Genomic DNA, 27,854 nt, shown 5'->3' with positions numbered 1-27,854 from the left:
CACTTGCTGTGAAATAGGATGGCAGGGTGCTGGATGCAATAAAACTTAAAACTTTTCCTCTTTACTGCAAAGCCAGGATTCACTGGCTGCAAAAACAAAGCCACGTTGTAGTCAGATAGAGAAAGGGAGAAAGCCAACTAAGACTTATATTCCAGCTACAGGAAACGTTTTCCCAGTGCCTGTTACCAAGGCACTGTAAATTGGAGACAAATTACAGGTGTTCTCTACCAAATGGGAATGTTGTGAAAGCCTCTCTAATGTATCAGGTGACATATGGAGAGTTTTCAGGTTCTGAATCTTTGACACAGAATCAATTACTGGCTGTTGAAAGCCATGAAAACTGCTTACACTGGCCCAACTGACATCCTATTGACTACCACATGTAAGCTGTGCTCTCTCAGGATTTTTTTTCTTTGCTTGCTCTTTGATTGCATAATAGCTTACTTCTTGAGATGAAAAGTTGAATTTATGAGCATATGCCTTTCAAAATGCTATCCTCAGGGACCATATGTATGTTGCTGTTACACAGACAGGACCAGAGGCTCCTCTCTCCTTCAGGGACCAACCAACAAACCAGTGGCAACACCTTGGGCATTGTCGACTTTGTGCAGAGGAACAGCAAGGTCAGACACACCACACCCGGACACGGCTGGCAACACACTGGCAGCTCCCAGTGCCTGGCAGAGACAGCTGCTCTGGCTGAGCAGTGTGAGCTGCAAAGGGCCATGCTCTCCAAACTGTACCAAACAGCATCTGTTGCTCTAGCAAAAACACTAAGGGGAATCATGGTGACACATGAAAAACAAAAACAGTACAACCTCCAGAAACTGTTTGGTAAATCATCAGCTGCAGGCTCCTGTGCCAACAGCATGGAATGCACTGTGATTCATGGGGATCTTCCAGTCCACCAGGAACAACCACTGTCACTGTCCAGGCTGTTCTGCTAGATCTGCACTTCATACCAAGAACCTGTTCACTTAATTCCTGTTGCATTATGTGCCAACTTGAGAAGCCACTCAAAAATTCGTCTTAAAAAGTACCTGAATAAAACCTTTTACAAAGTAAACTAGTGTCATTTCATCAGAAATCATGAGTCTGCTCAGCACTGCAGTTCCTAGGACTGGTCCTCACAAAAAAAATCGTCCTCTGGTCTTCCTAATATAATAACAAATACGTATGATTGGCAGTAGTGACAATCATTTCTTGCCATCCTTTATTGAATAAGCTTAAGTTTATTAAATATTGTCCTATGAAAGTAAAAAAATGTATGAGTTATCATAAAACATGGCATATGCCATAATTTCAAAATAAAATCTATGGAAAATACTGTCAGGTTTTTGTTCATCTTCATCATATAACTTAATATTTGGTGAAGAGGGCTATTAAATATTAGAGCATTTCTAATTCAGTCTTTCGTGCAGTCTTCCATCATGTAGAATATGAAATTACAAAATAAATATAAAATCAATCTTTTAATCCCAAAAATAGAGAAGAAATGCATGCCCTGAGGCACAGTCCAACCACCTAACTTCAATAAATAAGTGCTTCTCATCTCGCTGCAACCCAAGAACTTTCTTGGGTTTGTGGATGTGTATCTTTATTGGTCTAAAATGGCTCATTTTTGTATTAGCTAGTTTCTCTACTGTTTCAATTACAGAACTGTCTCACGACATGTAAAAACTTGGACTATGAATATGTTATTCATATCAGCTGACTCATTACGCATTTTTTGTCAGTCCTTGCAAAATAAGTGTTTTCTAGTATGAAGAAAGATCATGTGTTGTAAAAATGATGATCCAGAACTACGACATATATCAACCCATGACCTGAGCCCAGATTATGAAATGTGTCAGCCACCTTAGTAAAATATTAACAGATTTTGTGGGTTGTCATAGTAAAATGAGAGGCTGCCCTGAACGTAATTTCATTTACGGACGTTCAGAAAATTGACATCACAGCTGCAAGGACATATAAAAAACCAGCACAGTGCCTTTTCAACTGACTGCAGGAATACTGACAGGAGCATTCTACAGGCTCAACTCCTCTAACAGCACAACAGAAACTGGATTTTGCAAAGTACACCCAGAAACTTCTTTTTATAAATCAGTTCTGAGAACATCTGAGAGATTTTATCTTCAACTGTGTTTACAATTCCTTTAAAGAAGCATGTGCACGGGAGGCTGTGCCAAGTGCCTGGGAAGTACTCTCATCCCCCTGGCTGTGCTCTGCACCCTCGCTAATATTTTGTTGTTTTTCCCTGGAGGAAAAGTTGAAGAGAGTGCACACATTACAGATGAAGTTTGGTACTTTGGAGGGATCTTGGGATCAGGTGTATTGGTAAGTGTCTAAATTCAGACATTTATACCTTTCCCTCACCCACAGCCATGACTTGCATTGTTGAATTTTCTCAGGACTGCAAATTCGTCTTGGATAAACAAATAAGTTATAAGCCATCCAAAGGTTTGGCAATAAGTAACCTAAACTAATGATAAGAAAAAAACCCAAACCCATAAAATTACTATATTTAAAAGAAGATGTAATTTGAATTAATCCCAGTTCAAATTATATTTATATTATTCATAGATGATCTTCCCTGCCTTGGTATTTTTGGGCCTTCAGAATAATGATTGCTGTGGATGCTGTGGTAATCGGAGCTGTGGAAAGAGGTTTGCGGTAAGTGAAAGGAAACATGGCAAAAAAAGTAAAAGCTGAATTGTTACTGATATATGTATTTTCCTCTCACAGTCTTTGCGAGTCTAGATAGAGGCTTTCTTAATGTGGGACAAACAGCCCTGCCATTTGTTTGAGTGCTGGGAAGTAGAAATAGCAGGCTGTAAAAATTGTATTATGCCTCTGATGTTTTACCACAGGTACTACAACAGTATGGCCTCGTTGGTTTTTGCTATCAGGATAGCAAAAGGATATCAAGATACTTACAGTTACTATCACAATTAAAATTTATTGCTGAAAGATCTACATTTTGTTTTGCAGAGTACAACAGTCCTCTCCTTAGCCATTTTTTGTTGGCAGCTTTTAAAATCACTCTGGCAGTTAGACACTACATTCCCAACTCACTACAGGCCCACAAAATGAGATGTGTCTCATTAGATACACAGGAATATTTTCAGGAAGGAATAGACCTTGGGACATCACCTAATCCAACCTCCTACTTTAAGCAGTGTGGGTGAGGTTCCACTTTGAATTTATAGCTATCTTACTTTCACACTAGAAAAGTTTCCAAAGAATACTTTCAGACACTAGTAAATACCTCAAGCATTTTAGTTTAAAAATTAAATCAGAAAAAAAATATTTCTAGTAGGAAAATATGTCTTTTTGAAATAAATTCTCTTGATCCAGTAGATCAGTAAAGTTTTTAAACAAAGGAACAGATTTTCCAATGAAAATTAAAAAAAAAAAAAAGAGAAAAACAAATAGGAAAAGATTCATGCCTATGAGGTTGACTGAAGAGCTTTCCCTAAATTCTCTTTTTGATGCTGTCTTCATGCAATACCAACAAAACAGGTTGAACCTTGAGAAGGAGGAAATGGAGCCATCTGTTTGTCTTTACAACACTGCATGATCCATGCAAGCAGTCAAGAGAAGCTGGTTGAGTTTTGCAGAGCACATACCACTCCACAGGCAGCCAAGAACTGCAGTGCTGCTGCTGCTCAGCCGGGAGTGACCAGGGCCACACGCGGTGACCAGGGCCACATGCGGTGACCAGGGCCCGCCACACGCGGTGACCAGGGCCTCCCTCCCGCGGTGACCAGGGCCCCCCTCCCGCCGTGACCAGGGCCTCACGCAGTGACCAGGGCCCCCCTCCCGCCGTGACCAGGGCCCCCCTCCCGCCGTGACCAGGGCCCGCCACACGCGGTGACCAGGGCCCGCCTCATGCGGTGACCAGGGCCCCCCTCCCGCGGTGACCAGGGCCCCCCTCCCGCGGTGACCAGGGCCCCCCTCCCGCGGTGACCAGGGCCGGCCTCCCGCCGTGACCAGGGCCCCCCTCCCGCGGTGACCAGGGCCCCCCTCCCGCGGTGACCAGGGCCTCCCTCCCGCGGTGACCAGGGCCTCCCTCCCGCGGTGACCAGGGCCTCCCTCCCGCCGTGACCAGGGCCCGCCTCCCGCCGTGACCAGGGCCCCCCTCCCGCGGTGACCAGGGCCTCCCTCCCGCGGTGACCAGGGCCAGCACTGGCTGCATGGGAGCCAACCTGCAGGTGTGTGGCGCTGCCTGCAAATCAGCCTGCCTTCTCTGCTGACAGCATGCTGGAGTGCAGCTGACTGGCAGTATTGATACAGCCAAGAGTGCCAAGTACACTCTACTCCAAGAGTCCTATGGACCTTGTCAGCATCAGCATGTCTGAGAACCAAATTTGGTATTTTAGCTGAAACCCATTATTTTGATGTCTACTACAAAATCATAATTTTAAAGTTAGCCCTGACAGATATAGCAACATAAAAATGCATGCCAGGACTCAAGACAAGACTCTTGCAATGAGGTCTGAACAAAAAAATCACATTGTACTTGATGATATTAGAAGTCATTTCCAACCCAAATGATTCTGTGACATGAAAGTAATGGGTTTTTTTCTTCACCTGTATCACTTTATTCCAATAAAGCACATAACCTTAACCTACAAATTGTTATAGCTACAAGTATTTCAGAATTCAAGCAGTGCATTAGTTCTTGCATGATTTTACTTACATATTAGTATATATGGAAAATTCTGTAATAGAAACCAGACCCAAACCCTAACCCTAACCTTTCCCATCCATTCCAATTGTAATACTAGAGCTTACACCTGTGAGGAGAAAAAGTATACTAATATGAAACCTAAAGGGAGACTTGGGAAGGAAAACTATAATTATTTGGTCTACATATAACCAAGACACCAAAGCTAACTTGTAAAGGATACTGAAGATTTTTTTAATGCCTTGAGTGGTCCAAGACTTTAGTCTTGCTTGCAGTGTCCTGAGATGAAGGTCTGGCCACGGGAGCAGGAGGCCTCAGAGGGGAGCAGTGCCATCTGCTGCCAGTCCCTGCCTTCTCCTCCTCAGGAACACGGGGCCAATGCTGCTAAAGCTTTAAAATACCAATACAAGTATGCATTACACATTTTCTATGCAATGAAAACTAACAGACTTCAGCTGTTCAGGTGTTGACTATTTGACTATTAACAGCTGAATTTAGGGAACACTTCAGGGAACAGCTGACATTAGGAAACCAAAATAACATTATTTTTCTCTTCATCAGATGTTTTCTTCTATAATATTTGCTGCCGTTGGAGTTCTGGGAGCTGGATACTGCTTTATTTTGTCAGCAGTAGCCCTGAATAAAGGCCCTAAATGTCAAAGTCAAGGAGGTTGGACCTACCCTTTTGAGGCTGGGTAAGACAAGGCAATCAGAAAGAAAAGATATACATGTTTTAAGTTTGTGAGATGATTCAAATTCCAAATCCATTGTATAAAAATGAGAATGATATTGCTTTTCTAAATTATACAAGATCGTACAAGTGCTTGCAGCACACAGCAAGACTTCATAAGGTTCAAGAGCATGGACATAAAGAAAAGCAAGTACAATAAAAACTACTGAGTTTCAAAGGGGCCTATAAAGAGAAATTCACAGCCTCTTCCTAGGTTATTCTTGGGATGATAAGCAACATACGGGAATAAATTCCACTTCGATGAATAGCAATGACACATTGAGACATATCTCAGAGTCTTGAAGGAATTGGCTGATGTATTTGCTTAGCCACTCTCCATATTTGAAAATTCCCAGCAGTCAGGTGGAGCCCCAGGTGTCTGGAAAAGAGGAAACAATACACCCATTCTTTTAAAAGGGTAGAAAGGCGGACCCTGGGAACCATCAACCCGTCAGTCTCCCCTCTGTGCCTGGGAAGATCACGGAGCAGTTCCTCCTGGAAGGTCTGATGATGCACATGGAGGACAGGGAAGTGATTTGGGTCAAGCAGAATGTCTTCACCAAAGGCAAGCCCTGCCTGACCAACCCAGGGGCCTTCTATGATGGGGTCACTCCATCAGTGGATAATGGAAGAACAACAGAAGTCATTTGTCTGGACACAATCCCCCACAATATCCTGCTCCCTAAATTGGAGAGAGATGGATTTGCTGGGTGAACTGTTAGATGGAGAAGAAAGTGTTTGGATGGTCGCATCCAGAGGGTGGTGGTCAGTGGCTCAGGATCCTTGGACATCAGTGACAAGAGGTGTCCCTAAGGGACTGGTGTTATTTCATATTTTCATTAATGACACAGATGAAGGAGGCTACCAATGATGATCAGAGGGATGGAACACCTCTTCTATGAAGAAAGGCTGTGAGAATTGGCATTCTTCAGCCTGGAGAAGAGAAGCTTCAGGGTGATTGTGGCTTTCCAGTACCTGATGGGAGCCTACAAGAAAGGTGGAGAGGGACTTTTTATAAGAGCATGTAATGACAGGACAAGATAATGGTTTTAAACTAAGAGTAGGTTTAGATCAATTATTAGGAAAAAAATTCTTCCCTATGAGGGTGGTGAGGCACTGGCATAGGCTGCCCAGAGAAGCTGTGGATGGCCCATCCCTGGCAGTGTTTGAGGCCAGGTCGGGCAGGGTGTGGAACAACCTAGGACGGTGGAAGGGGTCCATGACCATGGCAGGGGGATTGGAATGAGATGATCTTTCAGACCCCTTCCAACCCAAACCATTCTGTGATTCTATGATTATATTGAAATTTAATGGTATTCAAATAATTACTACATAATATAATATAATATAATATAATATAATATAATATAATCATAAATATAATCTATGTATAATTTTATTTTGGCTATGGCATTTCAAAGCTGCTTGCTCCTCATGCTCTGCAACTCAAAGATGTTCACTTTCATGTATATTTATTGCTTAATCCCAGCTATGTCACTGCTCAGACTTAAGTCAAGACAAGTTCAACAAACAACAGGTCACAATGTGCTACTGAGGAGAGCAGGTGTGATCAGAACAGAATGGCAAGGGCTGTAGTAAACTCTCCATTACCTCAGAGCCTTTAATGTAGTCTGCCTCAGTCAAGAGTGACCTGGCAGCATTTCTTACATAATATACCAAAAAAAAATTACTTGGGAAAAAAAAAAAAAAGAAAAAAAAAAAGAAAAAAGAAAAAAAGAAAAAAGAAAAGAAAAAAAAAAAGAAAATGAAACGTGTACAGGTAGAGGATTATTTGTTCATGGGCCAGTGAGTGCCAGAAACCAACTCCCTTGGTCTCAGTCTGAGTCTTTGGAAATATGCTCTGTTTCAAACATAGTTTTGATTGCAATCCAGAAATCACTTGACAAGAACACAACTCAGCACTAAGAATATGCAGATGAAATATAGCCAGTGGTTAAGCAGTTTACAATTAAATCAAAATGTGAAGGTAAAAATTATGGAAGTTATTACCTTTACTTTACATGAGGCATCTAGAACAGCAAAAGCTGTTATTTTCAGCTCAGTGGACAAGAGGTGACACGCATAATTTCATGATTTGTTTTGATAATTCAGTTGTTTTGATTACAATGTACTCCCTTGTTCTCAACTCTACTTTGAGATACTGGATTACATGCCCTGATCATAGTCTCCCACCCACCCCCATACACAAAAAAATGCTGTAATCAAGTAAAAGCAGCAAAAATGCCCCTGACAAAACACTGTAACAGATAAAACCCATTTGGCACATGCTTGGCTAAGATCTTTTCTTCCCAAAACACTAAAAATGGTTCAATTGTATCAAACATACTTGTCTCCAATCGCTCCCTTCTGATGTCTTGTTTTTTCCAAATCACTTGCTTCAACTTATCTAAACTGAAGTCAATTGCTAGACAAGTAGCACCAGTGGGACAATGGAAATTCACTGCAGTGAGTGGAACCTCGGCCATGTCGCAGCAGTGACAGCCTCTCAGTGGTGAGAGACTCCTTTGTGAGTTAATATAGCTTCTTCCTAACTGTTTTGTTCTCATGTAGGGATTACCTTGCTGACCATACATTGTGGAATAAGTGTACTTCACCTGATAATATTGTCCCATGGCACCTGACCCTCTTCTCCTTGCTGCTGGTGATGAGCGGGATCCAGGGAGTGCTCTGTGGCATTCAGGTGGTGAATGGCCTCTTTGGAACCATCTGTGGGGACTGCAAATGCTGCGGATGTTGTGGGGTGAGCAACTGATGGCTCTCCTTTGTTATTTTGTGTACTGATGAGTTACATACACACCTCTAGCTGACAGTCAGAAAAACTAAACTGCCCTTCCTCCAGCTCCATGATCATGTTTTCTAACATACTGCCAAAACCATACATTGTTGCCATTAGGAAATAATAAAAGCCTTTGAGAGTCACAGCAATAGCAACCAGGAAATTACCTCCATGTTTTTATTCTTACAGGGAGAAGGAACTGTCTAATGAATAGGATTATTGCAGACAACTCTCCTCATCCTGAGAGAATCCCTTCTGCAGCTACTCCACAAAGCAGCCCTCAGATGCACTGGCTCTGGCTAAGATGAGAATGAAGGGCTCCTCCTCCCACTAGTGTTATGAAGCCCTGACTCCCTTTCCAGCCTTCCTGAAATCTCTCATCATGGAATAAAATAAGTGAAATACAACTCTCACATTCATATTTATTTTTGTAAAAGAGCTTCCATTTAAAAAGAGGGTATTCTCAGGCAAAATACAAATTTGTGTTACAGTTTCTCTATTCAGGTCAGTTAAGCAGCTTGTAAATCCCCAGTTTCCAATCTACACATGAGCAAAAATGCTGTTCATTAATCTTTTTGTAGAAGTTCAATTTAGCTGTATTTGGCACAATACTATGAAAGAGAGAGGAAAGACAATGAGAGCTAGCTCAAAGGCAAAAATACCTTTTAGAAAGAACTTTTAAAACTTTAAAAGAAAAAGCTACTTCCCGAAGGAATCAAGGAGAAGATAGGAGGGATTGGAGACATTTGAGGGATTCAAATAAACTAATAAGCTTCTTTTAAAAAATTCTGAAACAAATTTTCACATACCAGCTTGCCAGGTTGGATGTCTCAATGCTTCTCAATATTGGCCATATCTGTTCTGTAAATTTTCCTTCTGAAATAATGATTCTGTGGTCTGTGCTTTCAGAAAATGTATGTCATGTACTGTGTATATACACTAGGAGATATCTGAAGAATCTAGAAGTACTTGAAAGCACTAGAAGCTGTTGAGCAATATGCAGAAATGTTAAACAGTTTGATATAGGTACTGAGAATTATGTTGTACAAGATGATAAATTACAAAAAAACTCTTCAGAAACAGCTGTCTATCCCACCTGTTCTACTGCATTGCCCAGGAACTTGAGAGCACCCTTTATTTCAACACAAACACACATTGTGCAACTATCTCACATCTATTCTTTCATCTGTGGTGAGCAGCTGTCCTGCACCTCATCTCACATTTGCCCTGTTTGATTTTTATGAAGCCTTTGGGAACAAGGAATGTTTCTCATCAGTGTTCAACAAGGGGATGGGGTAGCTGCACTGAGTACAGCCTTGATATATCAATAAGCAGAGTACATAAATTTTTGTGGGAGATGGGATAAGAAATAACGGGCAGCAAGCTATGAAACCTAAAACCATAATCAATGTGCTACTGCTTCTAAGAGACACCCAGCTATGTGATGGTTTTCTAATATGAGCTAATATAGAACTGATACTGACACAAGGCGCACACATTTCATCTTGTGATCCAGACTGCATTCACACCTTGGCCTTCAGGTGTACTGAAAAAGGGTAAATGAGCCAGAACCAGCAGCCCAGCTGAACCCACACTTTGGAGCACCACCAATGATATTCCAAAATCTATTCAGTTAAACTAACATCTGAGGCTCTCCCCTAGCACTTAATTTCAAGCAAATCACACATACGCAGTATCAATTCCGCAGTAACTGGAGATTGTTCTGTGTTTTTACTCAGCAAAGCATCCAGTAAAATGAAGGAGAGGGATTAATCCTAGAACCTCATAACAGAGAATTATGTAAAAAGCCAGTGTTAATTATTGAAAAGAAGGCACAGATAAAGAGAGTGCAGTGCTAGGAAGGGACAGAAAGATGGTGGTAAGAAAGAAGGCACAAACAAGGATTACTGAAAGTGTTAACAGACCTCAGGAACCCTGACCAACTTAAAGACCACACTGTGTTACAGTGTGTAGAATTATGAACATACACTAATACAGAAGTAAAAATAATAGTAATCAAAAGAAAGAATATTAGCATTCTTTGTAAAAATATCAGAAATATCCATGCTGGCTGATGCTTTATTATTCACCCCTTAAAACCGTCTGCTGGGTAAGCAGGGTGCTGAGAGCATGGCAACTTCAACACTGCATGGCACTGTTTTAGCTGAGAGCTATCATAAAAGGATACACATCGGTTATCTAACAACTCAGATTACAACATGTGGAGTATGAGCATGTGATTTTGAGCCCATGCACTTCAGCGGGACAAAATTGGTTAAGCCCCTGCACAGCTGAACTATATACAGTTAGTCTTTTTTGATTGTCTTCAATAAATAGACTGCAGAGAAATGATACATTAACCACAGGACAGGGTCATCTTTCAGGGAATGATGCATTAATTGGAGACTCTTTGCAAAAGGTTCACCTCTAAAGCAAGGAAGTAACATATACAATGTTGAAAAAATATTTGCTCAGCCCAGAACAAGGGATGTTTCCTCACATCATTCCAGTCTTGCATGCTCATCACCTGTCTCCAGTTCAACTTTAGCTCCCTCTTCATGGATTGTACATCACTCATAACCAGTTGCAAGGCAAACAACATCAAACCCTGGAGACATTCCAGCTGTCAGAGGGTGGAAAGGCTGGCTTCTTCCATTATGCTGACATGGGTGGGGTCTTAGCCCCCATATTTTAATTCAAATGTATATTGAATTGAATATACATATTGAATATGTATATACATATATGAATAATTGACTATACAATATAAAATTGAATATTTTAATTCAAAATGCATGCCTTTTTCACAGAACAGTATGTCCACACCTTTATTCTAAGCAGTGTTTTACAGTCCCCTGGAAGCCCATAATAAAACCCTCAAACCCACCCCTCCCCTAAAGAAATTATTTTAAAAAAACAATATGCATCCAAAATCTTTTAAGTTCATTTGTATTTTTTCATGTAAAAGATCAAAGGAATAATTTTTAAAAAACCAATACAGAATCAAACCCAGGATACAACAGTTTGATCTGATTGCCTCTAGTACAATCTATTGCAAGGTACTAAAAATTAAAAAGAAATGCTCACACAAGACATATAAAAATGAAAAAAGTAAATAAAATAGTTAAAGAACTAGCATGTACATGGATGTATGTATTAGGAAACAAGTTTATTTGGACAACCACCCACATTTTTCTGTAATTAAAACAGAGATTTAAATCCTTCCTTTCCCCCAAACAGTATTTGTTGACAAAAAGTCAAACCCAATCCCTCCCCGAGTTACATTCTAACTGTATTACCAGAATACAAACTGTAATTAACCATGTCCCATTACTTCTGTATCACCAAGACTTACATATGCCCCCTCAGGGATGGTCACAGCAAAATTGTCCAGCTGGCACATTGGTTGTATTTATACTACAAGTAGACGGTGTACAATTTAGTACAGTAAATGCTCAAAACCTGAAATAGTACAGTGAAATATTGTCAACAATAAATTTACTTTCATATTACATATGCTTTGAATACTGAAAAATTCTGCCATAAGTCTGTTTAAAGCCAAAAACTTTTTTTAAAGGTAACTTTGAAAAATAGATTTTATTGTCATTGCACTTCATCGGATACATTATCTCCGTAACAAAAATTAAAAGCTGACAGTGTAAAGAATCACTTTTAATTTAACCAAGATTTGTTTCATGACTGAGTAAAGATCTAACCTAAGATTCTGGCAGCTGCTTCAGCCTGAAAGTGCTGCTCCACTCAGTACCTTCCTGTTTCAGATCTGCTACTGGTTTACTATGGAAGTAACACAGAAACAGAGTTTATGATTGCTTTATCCTTCTAAGGTCTTTGCACCAAGGCACTCAACCACCAGAAATAAAAAAGGAATCAAGCTTGCAGCTTCACAATTCTGATAAACACCTGATGTGATTTCACAAGAAAGTTGCATTAGTTTTCCCCATACACAGAACAGCCTTTGGCTGACAACAATGCATGTGGCTGGGCAGGAATCAGCACCAGCTACCTCACAGAGCTGCTAGCCAACCTGCTCAGAATATCTTCTCTTATGACAAACTTACATGTTAAATGCTGCAGATTTGCCAGCAAATGAACAAACTGCATTCTCTGAAGGTAACGTGTGGATAGGCACTACCCCCTGGATCACACCAGCAGCAGGTCCACAGCTGCTGTGGGTCATTCCAGCACCAATGGCTGCCGGCTCCTTATGCCAAATGAGCAGTGCTGGTGACATGGCCTTGAAAGTTGGCCAGAAAATCTCCAATTCTTTACAAATATCAGTCATGGTACTAAATAATAAAGCCTTAGGACCATCTGTTTTTCATTTAGGCTGACAACCTGAAGAAATCCTTAAAAGAGAGAGAGAGATTAAAACTAATTACAGTAATATTGGTCAGCCCTGCCCGGTCCCTGTTTATTGAAAAGAAGTTTATGGTATCTCAACAGTTAGCAAAACTAGCAAGAATAAAAAAAAAACCCAACTAATAACCCCAAAAAGAATAAAATAAACACAATGCCCATTCAGCGATTAAATTCTGTGCAGACACAACTCTGCTGTTACATCTCTTTTTCTATTAAAAAAAACCAAAATGAGAACATTTTTTAAAAGCTACTTTTTACTATGTCATAAAACCTCACAACTGTAGGTCTTTGCCTAATATCTCTTTTTTCAAAATTTCAGTGTGTGTGCTTTTTATTTTCCTCCCTGTGACACCATGTACACTTAGAAGTTCAGCACAGACACGGTCATTTACTTTATTGAGTGCTTCTCTTATGTTTTTCACTGAACACCAGAGATTCATTTGCTATGCATCCCGGTCTGCAGCCATCCTTCCCAGCAAGGATCTACATTTATAACCTCATCATCATCTTCCAAATCTACTCTGTATTCCCACCACTTCATCGCCGACCTTTTCACCTACCTTCATCCAACCAGATGGAAAAAGGTCTTTAAGGGTCAATATTCTGATGCATCAGTAAGATCTTGCTAAGTGTTATCAGACCCGGCAAACACACATTTACACTTAGTGCTACATCTCTTCTTCTCTTTACAAAGCCTGGATTAAGCTTAGAGAAAAGTTATAATGCCTTTCATAAAATTACCTATTCTTCAATACAAAATGCTTATATCCATTAATTATAAATAAGATAATTTCAAAACATTTAAGAATATTCAGGACTTCATTTGCATTTCAGGGGAACTGCAGACTTAATGTTCTTGATGTCTTCTCAGTCCCAAACCTCTGATAAAGAAGTTTTGTAGGATATATAGCAGGCAAAACCACACAGCACATGCCTCGTGTCCTGTGCACCAGTTATGGTAAATGAAAGACATAAAAACTAAGCAGCTTTACCAGGTGAGTCCCAATGCTGCTTTAGCAGTGCCCTGATAAAGTTCCTGGTTCTTCTTCATGTATAGAACTACATGTATTTTTACATTGTCAGTTATAAACATCACTGAAAACAGTATGAGGAAGATTTTTCTTCCCCTACATATGACATTAACAAGTTGTGCCACATTTTCCAGAACTGATTTTAAAAGAATATTTTTGCATTTAAGATACTTGCTACAGATTTCATATATATAAAAAATTGCTTGTTCGTGTGTTAAGTTACAAAACTGTAGTGCTTAATATAATAAACTAAAAAACCTAAGAATTTTTTAAAAAATGCTTGTTCATAATACATTTCTTTGTTTTTAAAAGGCAACAGTCAGTACCAGCCTGGTTTATTTTGTAACAATATTGTAGTGTAAAAATGTTGCTAAATAATTCTGGTACTTTGAGACTAGATGTAATTATTTTCTGAAAACTATACAGTAATTTACTGAAAAAAAAGAAACCTCTACAGTAGTGTTTGTGCCTTCACAAATATATAATAGGAATTATTATGCTTGATATGGATCTTATTTGAACTGTATTCTATAGAGAACAGTTAGTCACTAACAACTAAAAAAGCTTTTTAAGGCTTAAGTAATTTGATTTTAAAAAAGCTTCTGATAGTATTGTCATAAACATAATAATAAAACTGCTCTCATGTCCTGATCCTTTGCACTTTTTTTGAACCAAGTGACCTAGGAGTTAGCTTTTCTGATGCACAAAGGGTCTGTGATGTCAATCAGTACCCAGGAGATCAGTCAGGGATGTGTACAAACATCAGCCACTTTCTGTCCTAAAACTGAAGCGTTTCTGCCCGGTTTGAAAAGGTAAAAAAGTACACAGATGTGTAAAGTGGTATGTTTTTTTTTTTTTTAAGAAATATATATCCATGTATGTATTTTATATATATAGATATAAATGTATTTCATACTTAAATTAGTATCAATCAAATTCAGACAGATATTAAACTGACCATAAAGATGATGTAACAAAAGTCAATATGGCAGTATGTTGTATCTCTTGAGGATATTTAGATATTCTATGCCTACCCCAAGAGGAAAAAGAAATCTGAATTGCACTGTAGGCCCAACAAGCATTGCTTGATTACAGCCAGGTAAGGAAGGGCTCGTTTTTGTTAAGCACTGACTCCACGTCGTTGAGAATAGGGATCAAGTCTTCTGACTCTAGAGTCCCAAGATCAACGTTTGTCCCTGGAAGACAGTCGAGGAAATCGGGGAAACGTGTTTGTTGTGGGTTTATGTTCATTGCTGTCTGTGCTAGAGTTTCTCCTAGGAAAAGTAAAGAAGAACTTTTGAAGTACCAAAGTCTTATTGTGAGTAATTTAAAACAACAGAACTACATAAAAATGTATTGCCCCTTTCCCACAAGCACTTGGGAGCACTCCTACTCCACACAAATTTTATCTCAAAACTGCATTTAGGTATAGAGTACATATCCTCCTAAGAATACATTTCACACCCTGGCTTTGATCTCAAAAGCACAAAAGGTCATTTCCAGCAGTGCTCAAGGCATCCAGCTCTGGTCTGCCACTTGGGAAGCATGACAGTTTCAAGTTTGTCTCCTGGTCTGCCCAGGAAGCAGCAAAGGGCCCTCATGTACACCTCCATCCTGTTCCCTGCATCAGGGGCAACGTTGTCTGTAGGAAATAACTGAAAAAAGTGCTTTACAGCAATTTAGATCTGTAATATTACACTTTTTTCCCCCCCATAAATTAATAAGAACAAGCATGAAAACCTTTAATAGATAAATCTTTCATTCTCTGCATAATACTGAATTTCTAATGATTTCAAAAGGAAGTTTAGGTGAGGAAGTGCTGAGAATTTCACTCTCTGAAAAAACTCTTGATTTCCTAGTAAATTATTTCAGTATTTTAAACACCATGAGGACATTAACATAAAACAAATATGTATCAAAATGTAAGCTAGTTAAATACATTCTGTTTGAAGGAAAATGCAACTTAGCCGATGTAAGAGACTTACAAGCAAGACTGATTTCCCAGAGTTAGAAAATGTATTAATTTGTACATGTAACACATAACAAGCTTTTTAGTCCCCCTACCATGGACAATAGTATGAAAACAGAAATTAAGGCTTGCATTTTCCAGGTTTTATTATTCTGTTTAATATCAGTCTGAGGTAAAAGAGCAGAATCTGGACCTAAGTTAAAGCTGAGAACTTTCTGGGCACTAAGCACCTTCTAGGCCTTTTCTCCCACAATGTCAGTCTGTTCTCTTGATTAGGAAAGCTGCAGATTATCATTCAGTTATGCAATTATAAAACATTACTAGCCATAATATAATGGATTATACTTTAAGCTAAATCTGAGTATTCTACCTGTATCCATCTCATCTACGTTGCTGAGGAAATCTTCAGGTGTTGTTGGTATACTGTAGCATCCTAATCCCAAGCCACTGTCTGTACTCTGTTCCCTGGAGTGGTATGGCCCACTACAAATTGAAACATGAAAAACACTCAGTAAAGATGCTCTGATAGACACAGTTCCTGAGCACAGTGTTAGAAGAGAACACAGAAATAGATACTGAGTCATTAAGCCTCGTCCTGTAACTGTTGGCCACTGATCAGCCAACATAATATTTGCGTCACATCAGCCCAAACAACAAAGCAATTTAAGCAAGGTCACTCTTACATTTTGAAATACACACATGCATATATAACTCTCTAGCTGAAATCAGTTCTGACAGCCTAAAAAGTTGCATGTATTTACTTTTTTGTTACTTAGGTAACATACCTATTCTACCTAGTCTTCTACACACACTAACAATAGAATTAAAACCACCTGTTACAATTTATTGCTTCTTTTAAAGATTCCTTCTTGAAGCATAAACTGAAAGATTTCAGGCCAGCCACTCAGCCATCCCCTCTGTTTACAGTAAGTAAAAAAAGAAGATGATATAGGGACTATTTTAGAGAGACGCCTGTAACAGCCCAGAGAAGGCAACAGAAGCAATTGCCTAATGAAAAAGAATGAACTTGCCTGTTCAAAAAAGGATCTGATCCATTATTTGTGATAGGCCTCATGTCCTGTGTCATGGCAGGGGTGTTCACAGCTGTCTGAACTGGGACCATGTTTTCTGGGTCCACAGGAAGTTGTCTGCAAAGAGCAGCCTCCTGAAAAGACAAATAAATACCAGGGAAGGGTTATTCCAACAGCTCAGAAATATTGTAGTCTTGTAACAACATATAACGAACTCATAACATATACACTGAAGGAAAGTAATTCTGAGTGATGTCACTATGAGTATTTGTTTACTCTGATATGAAGAAAACCATGATGTAGACAGACCGTGTCTTTCATGCCCACCTGTGCTAGCTTAAAGCACCACAGAATCTAGATGTCAGTTCCACCATGTCTGGAAGCCACGCCTGCAATTCAGCTACCACAAAGTACTTAATGTGTTACAAGAAAACCACTGGAACCAAGACTGTGATTCAATAATTTTAGAATTATTGAGAACACTCTATTATTTAGAACACTCTGCCTAATAATAAGCATTTGCTTAATGACCTGTCTCATGTCTACTATCTGCAGGGTGACAAACAAGCAATCAGAGCCAAAGGAAACTTATTTTGCAACTCTTCCTGAAAGATAAATTCTTCCAGCATTATCTCTGTGAAACACACATGACATCTAGTGGTACAGAGTTCTATACAGAGGTTGTCTGACCTCAACTGGATGTTCCAAATAAAAATCCTAAGACCTTAAAATAATAAAGCTATATCTATTCTTACCATAATTAACTCCACTTACTTTTTTTTAATGAAACAAGCAAAGTAAATATTTCGTTTAAATCCTAGTAGAAAACTTCTCTGACTCAATCATTGTCTCCCCAGCACACAAAGGATTAACAGGTCTTCAAGGCTAGAATACAATGTTTTACTATGTTTTCAATTATTTGTTTCATTGAGGAGGAATGGTCTGGTTTCTTTGTGAATAAAGTAGCACATATTGATGCCCATAAAAGCAATATTTCCTTTATAACAAAATTATCAATATATTCATTGATAAATTACAATTTACTTTAGATGGTGTCAGTACTTAGCAAGTGTTAAAAACAAACATTCTTAAGATTCTTAATAGCTTATGTATGCTAGGTTTTTGATTAAATTTGTCAAGTGACAATTTTAATGGTGACATTTCTACTTAGAATTTAATCAGCTGGAGTCTGTGAAAATGTACAAACCTCTTAGATGAGGAAGGTGTTTTCTTAGCTGTCTACAGGCAGATATTTTCAGTACTTTTTAAAAAATATAAGAATGACATCTACAGCCACACGAGATTTAGAGAGGCCATCCAAAGCAAAACATCTCTAAGCTGAAAAGCCTGCAGCACCATAAAGAAAAACTCCCACTATCAGTTACATAATCTAACTTCCTGTCTCTTCTTTGTTGCAAAAAACACCATATTTATTATAGAGTTACTTGATTCACTCTCCCTTGGGGAATGGCTCACCTCCCATGTCTTTATTTCAACATATTGCCTGTTGCTTGTAATATTAACTCCATGCGTACTTTTAAAATGTGGAAGAACAGACTCTTGCACACTGGAATCAGATTTGGCTGGGGAAGCAGAGTACTGGCTCTACCATACATGACACATGTTCTTCTCCTGTAGGTCATTTGTTCAGAAGTCACATTGCAATTTTATAACTACTACAGATGTCAGATTCCTTTGCTCCTTTGACATTATTACAGCAATGGTAATAGAGAAATGGATTGACTACACAATACCCAAAACTTTATGATACCCTACTATGTCCTATTCTCTATTCTAAGCATGACTACAAGGTTTTTAAGAAGAATTTTTGTAAATCTCCTACCCTAGGATGAAAGTCTGGCAAAAAATGGCAGAGATGTCTCACACCCTATGAGCAGCAATATCAGTCTCAGCCACACCAGTGAGCTCCCAGTCTTTTGAGTGTAGGAGCGTGCCTCCACTTTGGCCAGCAGAGACCACCTCTGGCATTCAGCTAAGAAAGGACCAAGTGCCTTTAGTGATCTGCTTGGCACTATGACGCACATAAACCCAAAGAAGACTTTCAAAATAAGTAACAAAATAAAATAAACTAAAAAACCCCACAGTATTCTGATATCAAAAAGTCATGTCAAAAACTTCACAAGTGGTTACCTTCAAAACCCTTTTACAGCTTCACAGCATTATAGTGAGTTGAATGATTCACTGCCTCAGAACACAGTTCTGATGTAAACCCTTTTTTATCTGTATGCCTGACAAGCACAGAAATTTCTTGTCAAATTTCCTGGAACTCTTCTCGGCAGAACTGACCTGAGTTCCACCCTTAGTTGCCAAACTCTCATTTCCAGCTGGGGGAGATGAGTGAGAGCATTTTTACAGTGTGTTTACATTGCTGGTAGATGCAATTCCTCTTCTGCCAGTCCTCATACTTACGGTGGAAAGCAAGAGATGTAGAAATTGCCTGTGCCACCAGTAAATCACACCCTCGGCCAGTCTGTGCAGTGGGAGGAGCACAGCACAGGAGCACAGGGGCATTTTTCTCCTCAGGTTGTAGCAGGCCAGTAAAGGTCTATTCTGCGAGGACAAAACAGTGATAAATGTTCCTCTCCATGTTGCTCCACCGCTTCTTCAGCCTCTTCTAAGTCCCTGTAACCTTCTGGACAATTTCTGCAATAGGAGCCCTGGACCAGAAAGAAGCCTCTGAGAAGTGCTGCCTTTTTGGGACTATTTGTACCCTTCAAATGTATGCACAAATACAGTGCATAATGGCCCTGGTGCACACAGAGAAATGCTGGGGCACCTTCTCTGCAGGACCTTTCAGAGATTTCTGACTGACATTACCTCTACCAACTTCCATTTCCAAGAAGCTCTTTAGTAGCAAGCAGATTCTCTCTTTTCCTTTGGAAAGCTGGCAAAACCAAATTAGTGTAAAAGAACATTAACTCCTTATAGAATGATAAAACTGAGTAAGGAAACCTTTAAGTAGATGCTATCATACTGGTTTTCTGAAATGCTGCCCTTCTGGCATGTACTCAATCTAGAGTTCTAGGGTTTTAGCAACTACATGAAGAGGAGGACAAAGAAGGAAAGAAATTCCCTAAGCCAAGAGCTTCCAGAGCTATGACCTCTTCCAGGCTGGGCATGCTGCTCCACCCCAGCAGCTGCTGCCAGGAATGGCTGTGGGGAGCCAGCAGCTGCTACTGGGCTGAAAGGTTTGTGACCCTCCAAAGAATCTTTTCCCTCTCGCTCAAATGCTCTGCACCTCTTCACAGCTGCTCGAAGCAGCACACACCCTTACTCAGCATTTCCCCCTTAGATAGGTTACACTAGAAAAGCAAAAACAGCAAGGGAGGGTCAGAACAGGAGTAACTGTACTTGGACACTGATGACCCAAGAGGATAATTGCACCCTCACTTGCCAGGATTCAGGATTCTGAGGTTACTGGAAGGAAGTTCACAACATTCTGTTAGGAAGAAGAGATTTTGGATCTTGCTTTCCTCTCTAAGAGTTACACGAGTTGTAAAACTTCAGTAATGCGAAGTGACGCTGTGCTGCCTCATGCAATGTGGAGCTTCAAGAAAGGCTACAAGGGCAGGGTGGTACTGGGCTCAGTAAGTGGAAGTCTTGACTGAGTATGGCACAACTGCAGAGTGCTGTGAATGTGTTGGTTTCAAAGTCGCAAAGCAGCAAAACCCTCCCTTGTGTTAATGGCACAACTGTTTTGAAGCCTAATTTGCTCGTCTTGAAAAAAGAATAGAGCCAAAGAGAGTAAAAATAACTAAACATGTTGTTAGCATGATGACAATCATGACTAAGCTCGTACCAAATACCCTCACTCTCTTCTCACATCCATCTCTGTTATGAGCTCTTCATGGGAAAGGAGAAGCCACACAAAAGACTTGAGACCACTGCCCATGTCAGAGACTGCCACCTTATCTTGTGAAAGTTGCTGTTTTTAAAGGTACTTAGAACTGGTAACTGCAGCATTTGCAAGGCCACAAAAAATGATGTGTTTCTTGATAAAGTGTACTTCTTTCATGCTGTTTCTGAGAGAAACAGATTATCTATTTTTTCCACTAAGGAATCTGATTATTATGCCATACAAACACAACACCACTAGTGGATTTGACTGTAACAGGTGAAACACAATTCTTAAAACTTTGTTTTCTTAAGGCAGTATAAAGGAAATTACATATCTATTTTGTACAGAATGAGTCATTATATAGAGCTGAAACTTAAGAAATAGAACAATAAGCAAAACATCCACAAATAACCAACTCTGAAAAGTCTTTAGATCAGAGGTGTTCATGTAAGATGTGAATGTGATTTTATTTTAACTAAAAGACAAAGGGTGCAAATTAAGAGAGTACAGACTGGAGTCAAGAACAATTCCATATGTTCTTCCTTTATCTTCAGTGAAGTATGAACATGGTCTCCTATGCAAACCAAGTTAAACTGCACATGAATCAGCGTTGCCCTAGTTGCTTACGGACAGACACAGAACAGAATTTGGCCCTTACATGACTATTAAGAAAGATGGCAGGTCAGTGAATTCTGACTGATGGCCATCCTGTGTTCTGTTCAGTGCTAGTTTTTGAGAAAAAAAATGAAATTATCTGTTTATATTAGCTTTTTTGTTACCCTTCTGTAAAACCATAGTTAGTCTTGACATAAAGTAACAGAGCTACTAAGTGTACTTGTTAAAAATGATGCATTGAACTAAAAGCTCTTGAGCAAAGTATCTTTGGCGTTACCTGTCGCAGTAACTCCTCCTGGCGCATCCGAATCCGCTCCCTCTCCATCTGGATTCTCTGGAGCCTCAGTTTCTGCTGCTGCTGCTGCTGCGTGGCCAGCGCGCCGGGCAGGGTGAGCAGGGCCGGGGGGCGGCTCGGGGGCGGCAGGGCGGCTCCGGGGGGCAGCTGCGGCGGAGCGCTCAGCACTGCGAACGACAAGAGCCCGTGGCACCGGCTGCAAGCGCTCACCGGAACAGAGGGCCAGGACACATGCTGCTCTCTCACAGGAATGCATTGCTAGAATTGCTGCACTTCAAATGACTGAGAGAACGACTCCATCTGGCAAGATCCACACTAGCAATTGCTTAATAAATGATTTTATATGTTCTGAGTGTATCAAACAGGAATACTTACAATATAATAATATTTATCCTGGTATGTTCAAATATTTACCTAATGAACTAGTAAATAACATTTTTTTAAATTGAAAATTCCTAAAAATGTACGCCTATAATAGGCAGTAAGCTAGTAAAAATATTTCAACTTAACATTTTCTTTATTGACAGATTTAAATCAATTATTACTGGAAGTAATTTCCAATTAACAACTGAAACCTTTTCTGCTAGAATATGACCCATCAGTCCCCCACCTTTGGTAGGATATTCTAAAGGTTGACAGGGGAAGAACATCATAGATGGCAGGGTTAGAAACAGGACCTTTAGTAAGCAAACCTGAGTTATACCCAGGTAAACCCCTTCACTTGCTGACAGAAGGCTGTTGCTGAACAAGTTAATACTGCTTAGATTGTTAATATTTCTTAAATCAGCATCATCTTTTCTGATCAAATTCAGAAACTATAAATCAGAGCAGAATTCTCTGTGAGATGGACATCTTCATTCATAGAAGTGCTATGAAAGAAACTAAGTCTGTGTAGCTCTCTGTGTGTCACTCTGGAGCCAACATGTCACAAAGCTAAGAGAATGCCCTGTCACCTCAGACAGCAGGTATCCCTCCTAGCTTAGCAAGACAAATTTCTTCCTGTTTGTGGTGCTAAGAATAGCACCATAATCCAGGATTGAAATCCTCCAGACAAGCCAGGAGTGAAACACAGTGAATTTTCAACATTTTAACTCTATGGTTTGCTCAGGACCCAGGTTAGATTTATTACTGATGCAGATCAGGCCTAGCTGCATGGACCGGGTGAGAATTAGTCCTGGGCTATCTCCAGGACCAGTCTGGATCTAAGGGCAGCTTTACTACCTGTAGGTGGTGCAAAGCCCACACTAATAAATCCTTCTGGACCTTGTGGAAAGCACACAGGCAGATCCAAACCATCTTTGCAACTTGCTTACAGAAGCAGGTGTTCTGGAGAGCACTGCACACTCCAGTGTGTCATCCCACGGGAGGCTGAGATTGGAGATTAGGAAAAATTTCTTGCCAAATGGTTTGTCCAGCTCTAGCACAGGCTGATCAGGACAGTGATCCATCCCTTGAGGAATTTAAAAGCTGTGTGGTTGCAGCACTTGAGGACTTGGGTCAGTGGTGGCCTTGGTAGTGCTGGGTTAATGGTCAGACTCAATTATCTCTGAGGGCTTTTCCAACCCAAATGATTCATTGATTCCAATTCTATCAGATCTGGGCTAGATCTTAATGCAATTTCATATGCAAGACCATAGGTAATGTCAGGTAGATTTTGTCTTGCAACCCTACTTACCTGGGCAAGCCCCAGTACCCAGGCAGAACACCAGCCTCTTCAAAAGAACTGTGGCAAAGTGTCATGATACAGTTATTACAGGACTAAGACTTCTTACTGCTTTACCAATTTTCACGGTGTCAGTTTTTCAAACAACAAGAAAAAAAATTGAATAAACGAAGTTGCTTTTCTTAATGGTAGAGTTACAATGATATGCATATGGAAAATGGAAAAATATTTTATCTGGAACACTTTTAAGCATGCTTGATAGGTCTGATACTGTCTAGACTTCAAACTAATAGTGCATCTTTAAATACACTGGTAGAATAAAAAGAATCCCAACAATAGACAAATTACCCTTGTGGTACATACTTGAGCTTAGTTTGTGAAAAATATTTTACCTAAGTGCTTTTCCTAGGACTGCTCAACTGAACCAGAACTGAACCCAGACAGCAAAAGTGGGTTGGTATACAGCTGGTAACTTCTTGTCACTAATGGTCTGAACAAGCCCAGTGAAAGGAAAGTCTTGTGTCAGCCCTAGTGAGCAACTTAACAAACAAAGACATTCTACAAATCTCTGTTCCTTGTGATATAATCATATGGCACATCTGTTGTGCTATTTATGAGGTTTTAGTAATTCCTGCTTTAATTTATATTTCAGCTCTGAATTTGTATTTGAATGGTATGAGGATCATAACAAAGTTTGGATTAAAAAAGAAAAACCTGCAGTTCACATTCCAGCTAGACTGCCCAACACAGACCCCACTCTGACACCATCAGACACACCAGGGACCCCTGACAGCTCCTCTCAGCCAGAGCTCTGCGGAGCCTTTGGACCATCGGGCTGCTTTTGAGAGGTTAAAAAGTTACTAAAGGAAAAAACAACTGGTCTTGAGTAAGCTTCAATTCACTAGGCAGGGTCTGGGACTCCAATGTAACATTTCTAAAGTTCTGCAAAGAAAAAATATTCAAAAGCTCAAATTTACCACTCTGTGGTAAAGGAGAATGGGTCCAAAATGAGAGGAGAAAAGTATCATCATTACAGCAGACAGACTCAGGGTGGTCTTAAATTCAGTCCTCTTGGGGAAAACCTAATTATTTTGCAAAATGAAGTAAGTCTTTCAATAAACAGCCATTATGCAATTATCCAGCCCCAATGAAAGCAAGTAAAAACATGGAGCTAAGTTCCAAACCTGAACTATGCAACCACAGTTCCATTGCAGTTCATGAAATTGCAATTATTTTGTTTACATCAAGTTAGACCTATGTGGTTTTCTTTTTCCAGCTAGAAGAAAAATAAAATAATTATTTAATTGCTTTTGTTTGCCTTTAAATTAATAGTGATATCCTAGTGAATTAGGTTTTCTGACATTGTAGGAGACCTTTCTGTGGATGACCTTACTGGATATATACTAGGCAAGGATTATTTTGTGGGCAAGAGACATGCAAGTTGCAGAAGCCAAAACATGCAAGTGTTAATCATTTTTGACATATGCATTGAACTGATTGCACCTACTTTTCTGATTAAAGTGTCAGAAGTGTCTGGACATTTTTATTATTTAAGTGTCAGAAGAGCAACTGGGGGTCTTTCTGCTCTGTTTATAGGCAGCCCAGACACAAATTCAGATGAACTAGCCAAAGCCAGGTCTCATGCAACACAGTCTGATGAAAAACAAATGTCTACAAAGTTAAAAAAAACCCCAAAAACTGAAAAACCAGCCATACTACAGTTCTGACTTAGTCATGACACTGTAAAGAAAAAAAGACTGGGCTCCCCTCCTTTTCTCACTGCACTTCAGCCAACAAAGAACTGCTTGTTTCATTTATTTCCCAGAAAGAAGCATTAGCCTTCTAACAAGGTCAGCAAAAAATGCTGCTTTTCAGTTCTGGTGCATTTTGTTCCAAAAATCTGTAAAGTATTAAAGCAAAAAGTTGCACCATCCCAGTGCACAGAGACTCCTTTATTCAGACTTCTGAGCTGAAAATAGCTATATAGAAATTTCTCATCAGTTTCAACTGTTAAGGCCTGTGACATCCACATTTAACTAATCTTTCCCATCTTCAATGATTTAAGATTAAAAAAATCAATACAAACAGCCTGCAGGTGCAACATCAAAGCTATGATTTAGCAGGAAGTTATTTAAAAGATTGGAGATTTACTCTGCAAGCACTTTTAACAATAAATCAGTAACAAAAATTGATGATGGGAGCTGCTTGAGTGGACAGACAGCTTTAATGCTAATGATTAATTACTGATGACTGTTAGATTTAAAATATTTAATAAATTATTTTTACTTTCGCTTCGTGCAGTCTTCAGCTTTTACATTTCATTTCCTTTGAAACTATGGAAATGACCCTCCACTCTTGCACTAGTACATGTTTGGATTACTAACCTTGAGGGGAAATGCTTACACCAACAGGAACTTCTTTGTGTCAAAATTAAAAATTACTAGAATTTGAAAAAATGCCAACATCTCTCTTGAACACATCAACCTTTAGCATTTCAGATTTACTAGATGGTCAGTTGCTGGTTTAAAGGTCTATGTCCTTTGATTTAATTTACTGGATACTTAAGTTACTTCCTATTAGACTCTGGACCTATTAGCCACTGTCCTTAAACATAAATAAACTACTCCATTTGAGATCTGTCTGAGAAATCACTTGTTAGAGATTTTAATTGCAAACTACCAAAATCCCCTCATTCTTTTGAGAGCTGCATCACAAAACACTCATTCCCACAGATGAGTGTGCGAGTCCTCTATAATACTTTCAGGTCTCAGAAAGTAATCATCAGAAGCAGGTGCCAAGATTATTCACGCTGACCACAAATGAATTGTTTGCTTCTTTCAGGATATCCAGTAATTAAAAATGATCTGGAACAGGAAGCCTTTCCACCACGCAGGTGGTATGAGGGTATGGACTATAGAGAGGGAAAAACATATTCCTCTCAGTGTCACACATTTCTAGCCAAGGCAAACCAAGACTTGAAAAATCCTGGACATTAGTGAACACTCTTCATGGACATTAGGGAACACTAAAATACATATAATTTGGTTTTGAACACTTTGGGAGTTTCTGTGTTCTTATCTCCAGAGACTTCTTTGACATAGTTACCAAAACTGCCTTTTATCATCCTTAAACAATAGTAGCTACACCTCTTTTATCATGGCAGGATATGGAAACTTTGGTTCATGTGTTTATTGTTCCTAGACAGGATTTTGGCATTGTTTTATTGATTGGATTTCCTGGCTGGTTAAAAAAATTGAAAGAGAGGTAAAGTGCTATAAATCCCACTTGTCCAGACCCATTTGAAATATCATTACCAATACAGCTGAAAGCTAAACTTTTTAGATTCATGGGTGATTTTCTATTAAACAACAAGCATCAGAAGCTCTTCACAATAAAAAATTCTAATCTGTAATACCCAATGTCCTACATTTTAGAGAACCAGTGAATTAATAGTGAAACCCATCCTGCTTGTATCACTTGGGTCACACCTGCTTGTGGGTCTTGACAGAGTACATTCTGAGGGTAAGGTTCTCTTCCTCAGAAAGGAAAACCAAAAATTAAAAAGTTCTTCACCTGGAGTTTGATACAAGAAGTACACGTGGTTGAATTCTCAGGATCAATGCATACAGTGACCCTAAACAAATTACATCAGGTTTTCCACTGTCTTCTGCCTGAATTGGTTGATTTATAAAATGAAGATAAATATTACCAGCTCTACCAGAGATGAGTCATGTTATTTTTCTTATAGTCAGTATTTACACATAATCTGATCAGGTGAAAGTGGAGATGTCAAGAACAAACTAAAGTACATGTGGCACCCTTCTCCCTCTGCCAGAAATTCTTCTCCATTCTTAGGTGGGTGGGTGTGGATGTGGGACATGTTCTGAAACTGCTCCACTCAGTGCTGATGATAGAATTTTCCTCATGGTGCCAGTCTCCTTCCTGAAGAACATGTGAGAACTGCAACAGGACCTTCTCCTCTGTCACAAAGGATTTCTACACCTGTGGGCACAAAGTCCCAAGCTTCTGCTCTGGTCCCACCATTGACCCTGCTTTCAGCAGAGGCTGGGTTGGAGCCCTTGCAAGGCCCTTTCCCAGCTAAGCTATTCTGTGATGGACACAACCATAACTTGTGCAAGGCCTCAGCCGTGTGTGGAAACTCATCCAGGAAAGAAGTCCTTACCTCAGAACAGGCATCTCTGCCTTTGTGAGCTCACAACATTAATACTGATCTCCCAGCAACTGTCCCTCCATTCAGCACACCTGAATGAGTCCACTAATGAGGTTCTTATCAAACCTCCTTGAGGATGTGACTAGCAGACAGCTGATAAACCAGTGGCACAGAGATAAAGTAATACACTCTGCTCCAGATACAGAGTACAGGAACACAGAAAATCTCAGGAATTGTAACACTATGATTTTTTTCCCCCTGTAAATGTGCATATTAATGAATTCATTCTGGCAGAACCTAAGAGAATATATATTTATAAGTTACTATGTCAGTGTACAGAATTAAAAGTGATCCAGGTACATTTTCTGAAGGCAGCCTTATCTGGGCCAACAGATACTATATATCAATCATCATTGCAGAACAGCCTCAGTCAGCAGGGACCTTGAAAGACCATCTTGTACAAACTCACCTGGAAAACAATACATTGCAAGGGAGAAAACAGAGAGGGTAACAGAAGATGGCTCAGCTCTAAGCAGAAGATCCACATGAATACAGCTTGCTCCTGAGCTCCAGACCTTGTCACTCCCTCCCTGACAGCCAGGTCATAAGTAACTACAGCATTT

The 27,854-nt window shown here is 39.7% G+C and overlaps 2 protein-coding genes across 3 annotated transcripts in view; one reads left to right on the top strand and one right to left on the bottom strand.

Moving 5' to 3' along the window:
• The first annotated feature begins 2,028 nt into the window (after positions 1–2,028).
• Positions 2,029–8,281, top strand: TM4SF4 (transmembrane 4 L six family member 4). The gene is made up of 4 exons (XM_054639526.2): positions 2,029–2,337; positions 2,584–2,673; positions 5,252–5,385; positions 7,992–8,281. The coding sequence occupies exons 1-4, from the start codon at positions 2,167–2,169 to the stop codon at positions 8,191–8,193; spliced, it is 597 nt and encodes a 198-aa protein (XP_054495501.2). The 5' UTR covers positions 2,029–2,166; the 3' UTR covers positions 8,194–8,281.
• A 2,869-nt stretch (positions 8,282–11,150) lies between these two features.
• WWTR1 (WW domain containing transcription regulator 1) overlaps positions 11,151–27,854 on the bottom strand; it is a 44,116-nt gene continuing 27,412 nt past the window's right edge. Inside the window, exons 3-7 of one of the 2 annotated variants that reach the window (XM_077183601.1) lie at positions 21,380–21,564; positions 19,059–19,199; positions 16,629–16,762; positions 15,968–16,080; positions 11,151–14,902 (exon numbers count right to left, since the gene is read on the bottom strand). In XM_077183601.1, the coding sequence (XP_077039716.1) occupies positions 14,718–14,902; positions 15,968–16,080; positions 16,629–16,762; positions 19,059–19,199; positions 21,380–21,564 (758 nt within the window). In that variant the 3' untranslated portion in view covers positions 11,151–14,717. The remainder of the gene's footprint in view (positions 14,903–15,967; positions 16,081–16,628; positions 16,763–19,058; positions 19,200–21,379; positions 21,565–27,854) is intronic. The other variant, XM_054639581.2, reaches the window with a different exon arrangement.

Source organism: Agelaius phoeniceus, chromosome 10 (genome assembly GCF_051311805.1).
Source record: "Agelaius phoeniceus isolate bAgePho1 chromosome 10, bAgePho1.hap1, whole genome shotgun sequence".
NCBI classification, from domain to species: domain Eukaryota; kingdom Metazoa; phylum Chordata; class Aves; order Passeriformes; family Icteridae; genus Agelaius; species Agelaius phoeniceus.
The sequence above is the reverse complement of the archived record's forward strand: the minus strand, read 5'-3'. Positions and strand labels throughout refer to the sequence as shown.